The 15,336-nt window shown below is 43.0% G+C and overlaps 1 protein-coding gene across 1 annotated transcript in view; it reads right to left on the minus strand.

Moving 5' to 3' along the window:
* tubgcp3 (tubulin gamma complex component 3) overlaps nucleotides 1-15,336 on the minus strand; it is a 34,595-nt gene that overhangs the window by 18,963 nt on the left and 296 nt on the right. Inside the window, exons 2-6 of the mRNA XM_080758088.1 lie at nucleotides 12,612-12,719; nucleotides 8,492-8,559; nucleotides 8,096-8,173; nucleotides 1,395-1,645; nucleotides 193-359 (exon numbers count right to left, since the gene is read on the minus strand). Of these exons, the coding sequence (XP_080614214.1) occupies nucleotides 193-359; nucleotides 1,395-1,645; nucleotides 8,096-8,173; nucleotides 8,492-8,559; nucleotides 12,612-12,719 (672 nt within the window). The remainder of the gene's footprint in view (nucleotides 1-192; nucleotides 360-1,394; nucleotides 1,646-8,095; nucleotides 8,174-8,491; nucleotides 8,560-12,611; nucleotides 12,720-15,336) is intronic.

The following is a 15,336-nucleotide window of genomic DNA, read 5'->3' on the forward strand; positions in this document are numbered from 1 at the left end:
GAGCAGTGCACCAAAGCATTGTGGTCATTGTAGGAATTCAGCAATCCAGTCAAACACACACAGACTACATAATGTTTCTGGCCATATGGGGTGCAAACTTCAAACTGTGCTACTGTTATCTACTACAAATACTATTAACGATTGAGTGACTGCAGTTTCTTCCAGCGGGTGAAATGTCCCTTTAAGACGCACCGTTGGGGTCTCCGTCTCGGCGCGGGCGGACGGCCCTGTTGGAGAGGGCGGGGGGGATGAGGGGCGGACGTGAGGTAGTCGGAGCCAAGGCCGAGGAGGGGGACGAGCTTACAGGAAGAGCCCACGCCAAGCGAGAGCCGAGGGGCTGACCGACCACGGACTGTTGTCTGAGACAGAGAGAGAGAGACATGCACATAAATAGACAAATATGCACACACACATGCGTACATACAATGTACAGAAATGCATGAATGCATATACTGTAGACAAGACATACAAACAAACATGGATTTGCTAATGCCAGTCTTCTGGGATTGGAATTGGTACATACTGTATATTTCATCCAAGCAAACGGGGAAATTATTTATGCAAAACATATGTTCTTGAATAGGAGTTTAGATTAATGAGTTAATTTTTTTTAAATGTTTGTATCAAGTTCCCTCTAATGAAACTAGAGCTTAATTCACTTCTAGTCTGTTAATAAGCTCTTGTAGCATTAAGAGTCCATTTAGAAACACTCTGTGAACACAGTACACTAGACAAGTCAATAAACTATGCTATAAGTATGCCGTTTCATGAACGTCTATGCATAATTAAAGGTCCAATAGATAAGAGGACCTTTAATCACAATTCAACACTGTAAATGCTCTTTTAAGCATGGATTAAGGATAGGCCTTTTAAACAAAACAAAAAAGGTGAGCCAATGCAAGAGACATTAGATTATGGATGGCTCCTGCATTATAGATAGCACTAAAAGCAATGAAATGCCCTCATAAAACAGTTAGAATGAATGGCCTTGGCTGAATGACAAGCAGCCGATACTTCGGGACATGAACCCCTTTTGACGTTTTAAGCATAATGTTATACTTTAGCTATTGAAAAATAGCAGATCTACAAGCTCTACGAGCTTGTAAATCTTTGAATATATATTCGTTCACAGCGAACAAAATATTTTCAGATGGGGGGAGGGGGTCGGCGACTAACCCTAACCCAATTACATATATTTTTGGGGGTCCATGAAAATGTCGACTGTAATAGAAACATGGGGCTTTTCAGAAAACTGTCAGGACTTAGAAGGCATTTGTGGAATCGTTCCTCAGGTCTAAATGGGTCAATAATAGTAGCGAAGGCTATCACAAGTCGAGAGAGGAGGGACAAATAACACACACAGCCACTGGGGGGGGGGGGGTGTATATTCTCACCCGGCCAGCAGTGAATGTGGAGGTGGCGTGGGTCCATTCAGTGAATACACCCCTAAACTGGAGATGCCGCTGGTCCCCATGCTGGCAGAGAGGGCCCCGGGGCCGGCGGCCACCACCGTGGCGCCGCCAGTGGCTCCTGTCCGCTGCTCCGCATAGCCGAGGGCCAAGCTCTGTGGACGGGTGCAGTAGAAAGGGGTGGAATGGGCGTCTCTGGGGAGTGCCTGGGCGAACAGCGCCCCATAGCTGCCCACCTGGGGAATTGCAAGGAGAAAGAGGGGGGTGTGTGAGGTAAAGGTTTTTTTGTTAAAAAGGTTAAATCACCATATTCTGATACTAATCATTGCTATAGTGTTTGTTCAATAACAGGAGAGAGAGTAGCTATTTGAGCTGGAAGTGTTCCAGACCAGTTCCAATTTTGTCTGCTCATGTCTTTGTGTCATCAATTACAATTACACTTGTTTAATATGTATCCTGACTGCATTCTCTGTCCTGATTAGATCAAATTGGTATCCCAGTTTCAGTTTCCGAAAATGCATTCTGTTTAATAAAAGTTGGAGAGACATGGAGACTCCTGTTACTGAACAAACACTCTATAGCAATGAGTGCCATGACAATAGAGCTTTTTAACACTTATTTTAACCAAGGAAAATCACTTACACTACCTATAAACTAACCAATGAAATAAATTGTAAGAAATTATTGATTTTTTTAAGGACTAATTGATTTAGTCAATTATTTAAAAAATATATATTGGGTGGACCCCAGAATATTAAAAGAAATTATAAAAGAATAACTGAATGGCTGGAAAATGGAAATTAAGAGTTTACATATAGTACACTGTACACATAGTACATGCATAAACTTTCCTTATTGATTATATCTGGTTTCAGCATTTATTTGTGATGTATTGTCTCTATTATTATGGTTATTGTAGCAGTCAATTTGTATTGGTGGTGGGGTAGGGAGGGATGGTGCGGTAGGGAGGAGCACATTTTTCTAGTTTGATAGTAAAAATAGGAATCCTAAAGGAAAAGAAATGCATTCAGATATATCCGTGCCATATGGGAAGTGATTGGTCACCACTCACCCAACACTGCTGAAGTGCCCTTGAGCAAGGCACTGAACCCCCAACTGCTCCAGTGGAGCTGCGTTAGTGGCCAACAGTATAAGACTGAGGTTGTACTGGTCAGCTCCCACGTTTTAGTGTGTTTCTATGTGCAGGACGTTGCTGAAAATGAGCACTACTACCCTGGGTAAATAAATAATAATAATAAAAGGCTGCACAGCTCGTAGGCACGATGAAAACACTTTTTACAGAGCAATCCACACCACATACCATGTAAAAGCATAGGGATAAACTTTGAACTTGTGCTCATGTGGCCTTGGGGGAAAGAAAAATGAATCTCGATCCAAATCAGATTCAGTGTATGTAGATATGGGTAGAACCACTGACTGGTTAACCTCGCCTCACCAGGCTTTCCACCGCCTCGGAGGAAAGCCTGGTCTCTGTTTCAAAAGTCTGTATGATCCCGCCTGGGGCCGGATGATGATGTGGTTACGTCATGTTGTAGTATTGTTTTGTAGTCGGAACAGGCGGCGACAACTTCCTTTTCCCTCTCAATAAAAGCTCTCGCTTACGAGAGCTTTTATTGCTTTTAGTTGTAGGCAAACCATTGCCTACAACATGACGTAAGCATATCATCCGGCTCCAGCCCGGATCATATACCGAAATGAAATGGTGCCCAGGCTACTGACTGGTAGAAGAAAATAACTAAACTGTTTAGTTACTAAGTTTGAGTGAAATCCCCCAGCTGTTTGAGTGGAAGTAGCCATTTGCTACAAGCAGCCTGTCCATCGTATAGGATCTGCAGTACAATACAGTATAATTATAAGCTCCTGCATGTGCACTCACACTAATGATGCCATCGTGTTAAAGCCCACAGCCACATATGATTAAAACCAATGGAAAATGCAATTACGATTGTGGTTCTATTATTATTCAAACATTTCATACAGAATGTCTTAAATACAATAATTCAAGTTGCTTGTGATGTTTCAACTGCATGTTCAGACAGACTTTTAGTAACCTTTGTTTGAAGCATTTATTGAAAATGATGTGAAATAACAATTGGTTTTATATGAAAATTCCAACACCAACGGCTTTAGTGCTTTACCAACCACAAAAAACAAAGACGTGTGTTCATGCATTCAAAGAAGCAACAATGTATAGCCATTAAAAAACATCTATTTGCTCAGACACATATATATATATATGACAGAAATAGCAATTTGCTCGTCCACATATGACGTAAATTCTCCATTCATTGTCAATGGGAAATTTGGGAATGTAATGTTTATGTAAGATGAAAATCTACAGTAATAGCTGAATATAGGAGGGGCTAGCGCCCCTCAAAAATAAATTAAACGGCCCGGATGGTTAGCTCAACCGTCTGGGCACCTAGGCTGCCAAGCCAGTCGGACGGAAAGCCACGGGTTCGACTCCCGAGCCCGACGGCCTTTGCCGCGTGGCACTCCCCATCTCTCTCCCTCTTTCCTGTCTATCTACTGTTGCCTAATAAAGGCAAAAAGGGCCCAAATCACAATAATAATAATACAATGTAGCATAGCTTTTCACAGGCTTTCACTTGGATCAGAGTTTTGCAGAGATTGCAAATAGCTTTCAGAGTGAGAACCCAGGTGGGACATGAACTGTGGATGCGACTGGGGGCCTTGAGGCAGAGAAGAATCCTGATGGAACGTGCACCGTGGTCCAGACTGTGGCGGGGGTAGAATGGCGGGGTTGAAGGAGTACGGTGCCGGTGGCGAGGAGGAGGAGGAGGATCCATTCATTTCAGCAGATTGCGCGCCACACATCATATCATAGATGCTCCTTTTTAATCGGATTAGAGTGATTGGGTCTTTGATTTGCCTCAATTCCTGCGCTGCCAAGTTTCCAAAATGACTGAGATGATCGGGAACTGGTGATTCGGAACTCGGTTCAAAGTCGTGCGGGTCTTCATCTTCCGTTTCATCATCCTGTTCACAGGTTTTCACATCAAGCTGGAATAGAGATGAAACAGAAATGTTGTTAACCACAGTTATAAATGCAATTAAATGTTGGCATTGTTCAATACTTCTATTTACTCATGAAAACATCCCATAACGCATTTTGGCCTGACGTCGAAATTAAAAAAAATTCTTCAATAGGATTTTCGTCACTCCGAATCTGTGATTTTTGAAACAGCGTGAAAGTTTCCTAAACAATGAACTAATATTATGCAGGACCGAGAGCATTACGGTTTTATGGAAGATACTTATGAAGATGTTTTCTATTTCTAGTTTGACCACTTCCAATACAAACTGAAAATTGCCGATCTACAAGCTTCACAAGACGTCGTGAAGCTTGTAGATTGGCTAACATGCCTCATTCACAGGGCTTAAATTAAGCCCTGTCCCTTCTGGGGGGGAATGGTTGTTCTTCGTTATTGTGTTGATGATGTATGGAATTCAGCATCTTTAAATTCCTCAGGCCATAGCCCATACTGTATGTCTGAGGATGTGAAGTGGTCTCAGCATGTGGACAATGCCTATTCACTTTAGACTACTGAGGATATGTGGTCTGCCCCGTTGCCAATCCGGGGCAGGCATAGAGTATTAAAAGGATAGAGACTAAACTAGCGCGAAGCTCCGCCCCCTCCGCTATTCATGTCAGTGGAAGTTGCTCAGTGGCGTTTTGAAGCACCCGGAAGGCTGCCGGAAGTACCGTCTATTTCGCTGATTCAGCATTTCACTTCCGCATTTGGACACCAAATTTTGGTGTCCAAATGCGGAAGTGCACCCAGAGTGCACCTGGGCTTTACATTGGGCGCTCGGTTGCACGGGGTTTACACGTCAAGAATCCACGGGTCCGCCTGCAGTCCTTCCTCATACCACTAGGGCCCAGCGCTTCAACATTGGAGTGCATAGCTGGCCCCTTGGGGGCAGGACATTCTATGGGTGCACCACACAAAAGGACCCTTTTCCACCAGAAGAACTTTGGCTCTAGAAGTGGTTCCGTTCTAGATTCCTGGAACCTTATTGGTGCTTTCACAGAACCAGTTCTGAAACAACTTTTATGGTTCTGAACCAATTTATTTTCAGTGGAAACACTCAATAACTGAACCGGTACCAACGCTGTTGGAAGAGGGGCCAAAGTGTTTACTGTACAGAGGCTTTCAGAGGGGTGTGCCCAGCGGGCCACGGGTAGCGCTACAATCTGTACACGGTGAGGTGCAAGACAAATGCCATCCAGATAATGGCCAACCCCAGTTCATTAAGAAACAGTCGAAGAGGAAGCCTGATCTGTTTTAGTAATGTTTTAACACTACTACCTCCCATTTTAATTCTCATATGGACCTATTGTCTGTCTCATTGTGTTATTGAGTTGTGGACTGATAAGACGTATCCTTATGTTAACAATGAACCCCACTGCCATGAAGGCATTTGATGTTGGCATGTGTTGAATATTGTATAGCTCATACTACTCAAGTTTTCCAATTAACTAATTACTATAGTAGCCCTATACTCTTAGGTATGTGCTTGCACAAAGGAAACTTACATCTTATCCTGTGTTTGATAAACAGCACTTGTACACTAGTACAGATGATGCCAGTGAGTAGAGTATGACTTTATTATTCATACTCTTATTCATACAAAGTAAAAAATAAAAAATAAACGAATTTACCTAGAAAAGACTTAAAAACCTAGAGAAAATGACGTCTATGAACTTTATAACTTACGGTGGTCTTGGGTGCACGGTGAACAATATGTTGTTTTATGAAATCCATGTCCCGGATGAGCCACTTTTGCCTGGACGTGAGGCGTTGGCTCCCACTCGCACTAGCAGGTTTGGGCTTCAACATTCTTGAATACAGGGCTCTCAGCTTTTTGGCCTTGGTGTGAACCTCCTCAACTGAAAGACAAAATGTAAAAAAGGGGGAAAAAAAGAAAAAAAAGCATAGTAATTTGTTATGCATTCCAGAATGTATGTTTCAAACTGTCATTAATATATGATGTTCTAAGGCATCGTGAAGTGCCCGTTCGTCTCACCTGGCAGTTGAAGAGCAACGGCAATTTCTAGCCAACTCTTTTCCTTCTCGATCCTGTCGTGGAACAGCTTGTGGGAAACGTCAAAAAGGCAAGGGTTCTCACGCCAAAGTGCTACTAAACGCTCCTCCATCGCTCGCGTCCAAGCACACCACGGAGTCTTCTTTGCAGTCTTTGCAGCCGTGGTTGTCGTCTTGTAGATGTTATTTTGAAAATGTTAGTACTGCCTCTCATTGACTTACATTGCGCAGTGAAACAGCTCGTGAAGTCACTTTTTAGCACATAAACAAATGCAAACAAAGCTGATTAAACCAAAAAGGTGAACTTCCTATGGATTTTACTATTTGAAGATCTGGATCAAATGGCATCAACTTTGTTTGCATTCGTTTATGTGCTAAAAACATTCAATGTGCAATGTTAAGTCAACGAGGAGCCTATTTTTGGATTATCACTTTCTAATCAATGGAGCAAGATATCTTGCAAAGTGAATTAGAATCGCGATTCCCGTTATGGAACGATTCAAAATCGATTCAAAAATCGATTCAAAAATCGAAGAAAACTAAATAGATTTTTTTTCTGGTTACAGTTACAGGAGTTTTCACTACATGGTGTTTTTTATATGAAATGTAAGCTTATCCTAATCACAGTAAACATCATGTCATTTTGAAGTTACTGTAGTATAGTCACTTCAGTTGACTGGAGTAGATTGTGATGAAATCCTATGTATTGAGACGAGAATCATTTTGAATAGAGGATTGTTTTGAATATGGAAAAAAAATGCTTTTGAACTTCGTTTTTGGATTGAGAATAGAGTTGAATCGAATCGTGACCCCAAGAATCGGAATCGAATCGTGGGACACCCAAAGATTCACAGCCCTACTAGGCACAGAGCCTATTTTTTTAATTGGCAGCTTCAGAATTCTCAAATACTCACACTAAACTGCAATGACAGCTTTTTCTAAGTTGTTCAACCAAGGTGCATGAGCTTGACTGTAAGCAAAACAGTCCGAGGGCGAGGACAGCATGGCTGAGTTCTTGCTGAAGGAAGCACGGCAAGTACGGTGCAGTCCAAAGTATGAGCTCAACAAACACACTGCAAAATGCATAGCCACATGAGCCCTGGTGTCCCTATTCTGGGGGGAAAACATCTGGCGAGAATATCCCCGTCTACAAACTCGCATTGCAAAGCGTTGTGTGCTTGTAGCAGGTTGGAAACGGAATCCAAAGGAAAGTACGCACATCTCTAGAAAACGTTCAGGTGCTGAACAACAAGATACGTACAGGAGAAGGAGACAATGTCCGCACACTGTTGAGTAGCTCCCACTGGAATTTTACTGTTGAGTAGCTCCCACTGGAATTTAGCTACTCAACAGTGTGCGGACATTCTCTCCTTCTCTTGTAGCAGGTTGGCCATTTTCTGCAAAGACATAGTTGTAGAAGGGGAAAGAGGACCTAGTATAGAGCCCTGGGGACCCTGGTGAACCACGTATATAGGGTATAAGCAGTGGATGAAACTGAGAACCATGCTTTTTCATGAAATAAATCATATGGATCCATTTCCCCGACGCAACACATTTATGTATGATGCATTAACACCGTGTCCGTGCTGGACTCACCCTGGTGGACGGCTTGCGAGGATCTTCACACAGACTGAGCAGCAAGTAGAGGACAGACCAGCGATGTTTCAGGACGCCCTGCTCACGCAACACACACAATACAACACCACACATTCAGTTAAAAGAACACGCAGACCCTGAATACAGCAAACATGCATGTTCTCATGCTCGGGCGACCAATTCACTCTTACGTCACATGGAGTGGGAAACCACGTAACGGGGGTATCAAACATTCTTGAGTGTCTCTCCACACACACACACACACACACACACACACGACATGCAGAAACAACGGTCGGTCGGACATGCGCTGCTCCTGTGCGTCCCATGCTTACGGTTACACACACACACACACACACACACACACACACACACACACACACCTTAACTACTAACCTGAGTCTGAAGCTTTCTGTGGAGTTCTGAGAACAGAGCAGCATCTGCCTCTCGTCTCTGCTTCAGCACTGTAACACAAAAAAACAACCAAGCATGATGCTTCGATACTGGAACACAGCAGCACAATGAATGGTCAAACATGAAGCCATTTCTGCTTGACCGTACAGGACACTGAGCAGGGCTCCACCAGACTAACTTTTTCACCAATGTCCAATAACATGTGAACCATCCCAATGTGAATGTGTAGTACATTACTTGTATGGCTTCATGTTTCTTCTGTAGATAGAGAATATACACTTATTTAGTCAAAATGCTTCCAGATGAAGTTTTCATAAAACTTATACTCGTTATATATGATGAAAGAATGTTTTGGCCATACTAGCCTATGAATCTTTACATAATGCCCGCATGTTGGCTTCAACCAGCCAGCATGCGCATAAAACTCAAGTCACAGAGACGGACAAATTCACAAGTCATACCTTACTACCTTCCTACAGCTGGAAATAAGAGAAAATAATATATCGCCATATGCAAATCATTTAAATACCATTTAAGATTGCACTGTGCAGAGGTTGGAGGAGCGAGGATGTCTGCGCTTCTCGTCACGTCTTAAATTGTCAGTGACTCGTGTGTGTGTTACGTTTACATTTACTCAACTGGGGACCTGTCCTTCGTAACTAGGAATGGCTACAGTGCTTTGTGCCACATGGGGGCATTTATTAGTTGTTTATAAATTAACAATAGAGGGTATGACGTGACATCATCATCATACCCAGAAGTTATGAGGGAACGCCTACTGAGTGGCAAAAAACTACTTCCTGGCCCTGACAGCCCATACATCCAAACAGAAAAGTCCTATTTGATTGCATTAAATGACTTTAAACAACATTAAATTCACTCTGACACTCAACTTTGCTACTCGATCTGCCATTCATTTTAAGCAGGCGAATACCCTCTATACTCTAGATTATTTTACCTTAATAGATTTTGTGTCGGGATTTGAGGCAGCTCACTCACATGTCAGTCTCTGTCTTATGCAGCGCTGCTAGTCTCATGCTGCCTGTAGGTGTGCACCATATGCACATTTTCTGTGCAAAAACTCCCCTGGTCCCGAAACCAGCCCCAATGAGATACATTTAAATCCCGAAATACATATTTTATAGGCCCCGGGACATCGGGAGTCGGGACGCCATTAATCTCGAGCCCTGCACTGAGGCATTACAGGAAGGAGAGGGGATGACATGCGATACCGGCTGCGAGCCCAGACCGTGCCTCGGGAGTCAGGACCAGGAAAGATCACTCTTCCTGGCAGGACTCCATTTCAGCAGGACAGGACAACACATTCATCAATGAAGAGTAGCCACTACACTAAACTAACTGATCGTGTACAGAGGCTAGTCTTTCAAGCACACTTTTTTTAAAGACAGCAGGAAATGCAGAAACTAGGTGAAGTTGCTGTCTATAGGCAATAGGCATCAAGGCATGCACGAAATAGATTGATGTTGAAGGGAGGTACGTATGAAAAGAGATCAGAATTAGTCATTTATGAGTTCAGTTATGTTCAAACTGGCATTCGTGTTTTGGGGCATGTCATTATCGGCAAACATTGTCCAAACCTTTTCAAAAACATCTAATATAGTAGTAGATCAACAAACTCCCGATGTTGTGAGGTTGTAGAGCAGCTACTCTGTGTGCCAAATCGTGCTATTCAACAAAGGATATAGGACTTAACTGGTTAAGCCAGATTGATTGTGACTTTATCCTTGCCCCTACAAGACTAAAAACACAGTTCCCCTGACTGCTATTTTCCAAAAGCCCATCGATGCCAGGACGGCTTTTGGTCTGTGGCGGGAAGAAATATGATGTTGGTGCTAAAATAACTCTGGCAGGGCCAATTACTATAGTACATTGCCAATGCTGGAGTAATGCAGGGCCCAAGGTTGGCTTTCAGCTGTCCGTTTGAGAAGCCCGTTAAAAATGCATTACCCCTGCGTCAGCCTTCATGGGGGCCTCTGGACAATAACTGTCTATACTGCACAGTGTGGGCAAATTACAACTTCACTACTACTGCTCCAATCAGGCTGGGTTCGATGTTGCACAGGAATTGGTGACTTATTGAATTCTGGGCCAGAGGAAGGCCGCTGTAGTATAAATGTAGTCAAATTCACGGCAGGAAGATTATCTCTGCCAGCAGCAAAATACATTTCTTAGAAATAGTTCCTATAAATAACTCCAAAATGGAGTAAATTTGGTTTAATTAAATCCAGGTATCTGTATGTGGCTATATGGAGGGCTCGTCTGTTGACGACGTAGAGAGATTCTTCAAATCTGCATTCAGAGGATTCAAACAAACAGCCCTCTCTGCATTAAACACCCGGTTTGACGAGGTTATCACGCAGTTGCCTCTGTGATGTTGTTGTTAATTGATACAATTCCAGGGCCTTTAAAACATGGACTGTATCAAGGCAAGTTCAACAGAAACTAGTAGCGTTGTGTTCTTGGGACGAGACACAGACGGACACGACTTGCCAGCATGTTTGATCTGGTGGCTAAAATAGGGATTAGGCATAGGGATGTCCCGATCCAATACAAAGTAGCCGGCCAATAGAGCGTTGCAGTCGAGTGGCCCGGAAGACAATTTCCAATTCATTTTTCCCATAGACATTTCATAAAGTATTTATTTAAAGACCTGTAAGCCTTGGTCAAAGCCAACTCGGATCAGACAACTTATGACAACATACTGTAAACAAAAATGGGCCGAACAAATAATTATAAAGAAGAAGAAAAAACAGCAGGGTACAAGACTTTTTTGTCGTTTCTTTTTTCTAATTATTTGTTCGGCCCAAAGAATTGTGTTTGTTGTCAAGAGCCGTCACGATCCGAGTTGGCTTTGTCCGAGGCTTACAGGTCTTTCAATAAATACTTTATGAAACTAATGTCTACGGGAATAAAATATTGGAAATTGTCTTCTCCTCGTCATGAAAGGGGGCGGGACTGCTACGCTCTATACTGGACCAGACTTATGGGGAGAGAAAGAAATGTGAATCCATATCTATCCTATACAAACCATGGGGAAATCTAGCTTAAACCTTCGCTTGACATCAAATATAAGTATGTATGTTGTAAGCACTTTAACGTGCTGTGCGACATGTGGTTAAGTGTTACTTGTCAACTGTTGCAGCTGCACTGTAAGCCGGGATAGTTATGTAATGGGGCGGGGGTGTACCATTTACAATGTGGAATGCTGCAGTTGGTCGGTCGCGTTAAGTACTTCAAACAGTTATTGTTTTTTTTAGGATTGCGTTTGAATAACTTTAGGTGGCAGTCCTTCATAAGCAACTGTCGTTGCTGGTGGTTAATTGCCATTATGAGCAGAACAAATCCATCCATTTTAAGATTCAAATAAAATATGGGATTGATATAGAGAATAGAGATCAGCAGATAGCCAAAGCAGCGGTATCGATATCGTGAGTGAAAAATATATATCGGGACATTTCTAATTAGGCAGTTAGTGATTGATTTAACCCAGTTGTGGTAAGTAACAACCTTTCATTTTCTACATCAAAGCCTGGATCAATATTTGCCACTAATGGCCGTACTTTAGCTAGTAGCAACTATCAAAGTCTACTGGGATTTGCTATTGTGGGGCAGTAAAAAATAGCAAAAAAGAAAGTGTGCTCTCTCTTGTGGCTACAACATGAGATGACGATTCTTAAGTAAAAGCTTTTAAGTTAAAGTATACATGAGAGGGAAAAACGAATGAAAGAAACTGATTCTGACCCTGCAATTAGATTCTGACTTTATTAACACACTCACACCTAATGCATGCATGTGCAAAACATGTCACCGTCAAAGTAAAGCTAATGCACACCTAATAGGCACTGAAGGCAGAGATTAAAAGAAGTTCATTTCTGTAGAAATTCCTTGTTTCAGATCAGTCTGAAACAACTGAATTAAAAGCTCCAGTCGAACTCAAACAGCCTGGCAAAAAGTGTCTTAGACTTTCCTTGCAGGAGTCTGGGGTGATGGACCTACAACTCTGATGCTTGTGGCCCATCATCCCATCAACAAGTCTGTTTCCAATGGAGGATCATAGTTAGTAGTTTTAAATGCCACTTACATTCTTTCTTTATCTTCTCAGACACGAGGAACTCATCCCGCTCGATGGTGGGAGCGTAGTTACTCCCAATGACGCGCACCGCATACTGGAACTGGTGAGCAACTTCAGCTGGGGAAAGAAGAAATCCACCGTGGCATCAGTGGAGACATTTTAAGATAATGCATAGACTCTCAAAACAACTGACAATATCCTTTTCAAAGTAACACAGTTCCCATTCGCGTTACCGGACGTAGCATAACGGCTAACCAAATCCATCGCGGGACGATCGCCGACCACCCGAGACATGAATTATTTTACCGCGACTAGCGACGGGACCGTGATGGGCCATCAAAAACGCGTGTTTCGATTAGAATGGTAATCTGTTATTTAGATTCAGATAAATCAGTGGGAGAAGATTTAGGCTCCCGTTCATTATAATGGAAGTACCAGCTCAGTGGCCTTGTGGTTAGAGTGTCGGCCCTGAGACTGGGAGGTCGGGGTTCAATTCCCGGCCGGGTCATACCAAAGACTATAAAAATGGGACCCAGTGCCTCCCTGCTTGACACTCAGCATCAAGGGTTGGATTGGGGGTAAGTCCCTGCAACATACTAGCGTCATGTTCAGGGGGTGTACTTGTACATCAAGCTGCCTCACGCTACAGAAACAGGAGATAGGCTCCTGCCCTATGGGCCTCATGGCTCTGCAAGGCTACTTCATTATAATGGAGGGTGATCATTTTGCCAGCGGAACAAATACTTTTGTTTTGAATGTTGTGCAATAGACAGTAGTATAGCACGCTCCGATAACAAATATAAAGCATTAAAAGATCTCTGTATTGCATCGAGCAAGTATCATCTGCATTCTGCAAATCTAAAAGGATAAAATGGAAGCAGTGAGCAAGCAGCTAACCTACCGACAACATTTACATTTTGTAAATCTACTGGTCAAGCAGAAGCAGAAATCGCTAAAGCAGAGGTGAGCAACCAATGTATTTTGGTTTTTGACTGTCCAGAGTCAGACAATCAGATTAGGCTATGAGTTGATAAAAAGGTGGAGCTTGGTGCGGCACAAATTATAACATGGCCTGGAGGTTGCATATCAATGGGGTGTGAAACTTTTAATGACCAGCTGAAATGGCTTTTTGCAAGTTACTAGGGAATCATTTGGGAATCATTTGGTGTCCCACGGTTCGATTCAGATTATTGGGGTCATGATTTGTTTCAAAATCGATACAATTCGAAATGATTCCCACTGGGTGATCATGGGCACTGCAGCCTGGGGAAAAGGCAAAGTGATGAGTAAATGTACCAGGCAAAGACAATTTGTAAATCTATTATAACTAGACTGGAGTGCAGTGGATGTACATTGTACAACAATTGAGCTTTAACTAGAGCCAAGCACAAGCAGCAAACTACTAACTAGCAGCACCATCATGTGTGGTCAATGTATGCATAGTGGCATTGACATTGTAAACTAGTAAATAAAATAAAAAGCTAATACAACCATCAAGGCAACCTTTAGTTTAAGCAAAGCTATTCATGAACGCAGCAACCATCTTCAAAAACTGAGCATGATCTTCAAGCATAAATGTCAATCTATTCTACTAGAGCCAGAAAGCATGCAACAAAAGCCACGCTGCAAATCTTACTAGAACCAAGCAAGCACAGGCATTAGCATTAACATTGAACGTTGTTCATAGTCTGGATTTTCGTTGGTGAGGTGACCACTGAACTACAACACGACGTCACGAGCCACAGTGAAGAGCAAACCATCGCCACCGCCCCAGCCCTTCTCTCTGTTTTTACTCACCACCGCTCAACGTTATTTCAGCTCCGGTGGTCACCTCACCACCGAAAATCCAGACTATGAATGAGCCTTAAATCTACCAGAGCCCAACCAGCCCAGAGCACAACTTGGAAACAAGCATAGTGCAAATCGAATAGACTACCGGTAAGCAGCAAGCAACGCAATGTTCATGTCAAGGACCCCCAAAATGACACTTATTAGCCTGCAGACCACGATTTGAAAAGATATGCCAGTTAGGGGACCCCATAAGAGTTTTACGACTCCGGCAGTGATTCTCAACCATTTTTATTTCAAGGACCCCCGGTTTTACATGCATTATTTATTAGGCTACAGTACGGACCCCCATTTAATGGCATCTCTATCTCTGGGACCCCAATGCATATAGTAAAAATCTATGTTAATGTAACCGACAGTGTACAAATGGAACCGTTAGGGTCCATTTAGATCCATTTGTACACTCTCTTTGTTACAGACCGATAAAGGGTCCATTTGGTTCCAAAGGACTATCATTAAGCTGGGGACCCCCGTGGGAGTCCCTCAAGGTCCCCTGGGGGGGTCCCCGGCCCACACTTTGAGAACCAAATGGTGTAGTCAGTCAGTCAGTGGGTTTAGCAGCAAGCCTAGTACAACGAACGCTAACGTTAGCAATAAAACGAGTTCACAAAGCATTCACATATAATTTCACAAACAGACACACCGACTGACAGACAGACGGACAAGGAGGAACGAAGGAGCATCATCACGTTAACGTCAACTGTTGATGATCTCCTGGAGTGGGGGGGGGGACGTTAGAAGCACAGGTTAGCTTAGCTTAGCAGCCCCTTTCGGGTGCTGTATTTTGGACGGCGTTATACCGCCGTCCAAAATACAGAAAAGGTAACCGAGGGTCCCCGAAATGGGCTAGTTAGCTTAGCGTGTTGGCCGTTATAGTTATATCATG

Source organism: Protomyctophum bolini, assembly GCF_963924005.1.
Source record: "Protomyctophum bolini genome assembly, chromosome: 24".
In the NCBI taxonomy this organism is placed as follows: Eukaryota; Metazoa; Chordata; class Actinopteri; order Myctophiformes; family Myctophidae; genus Protomyctophum; species Protomyctophum bolini.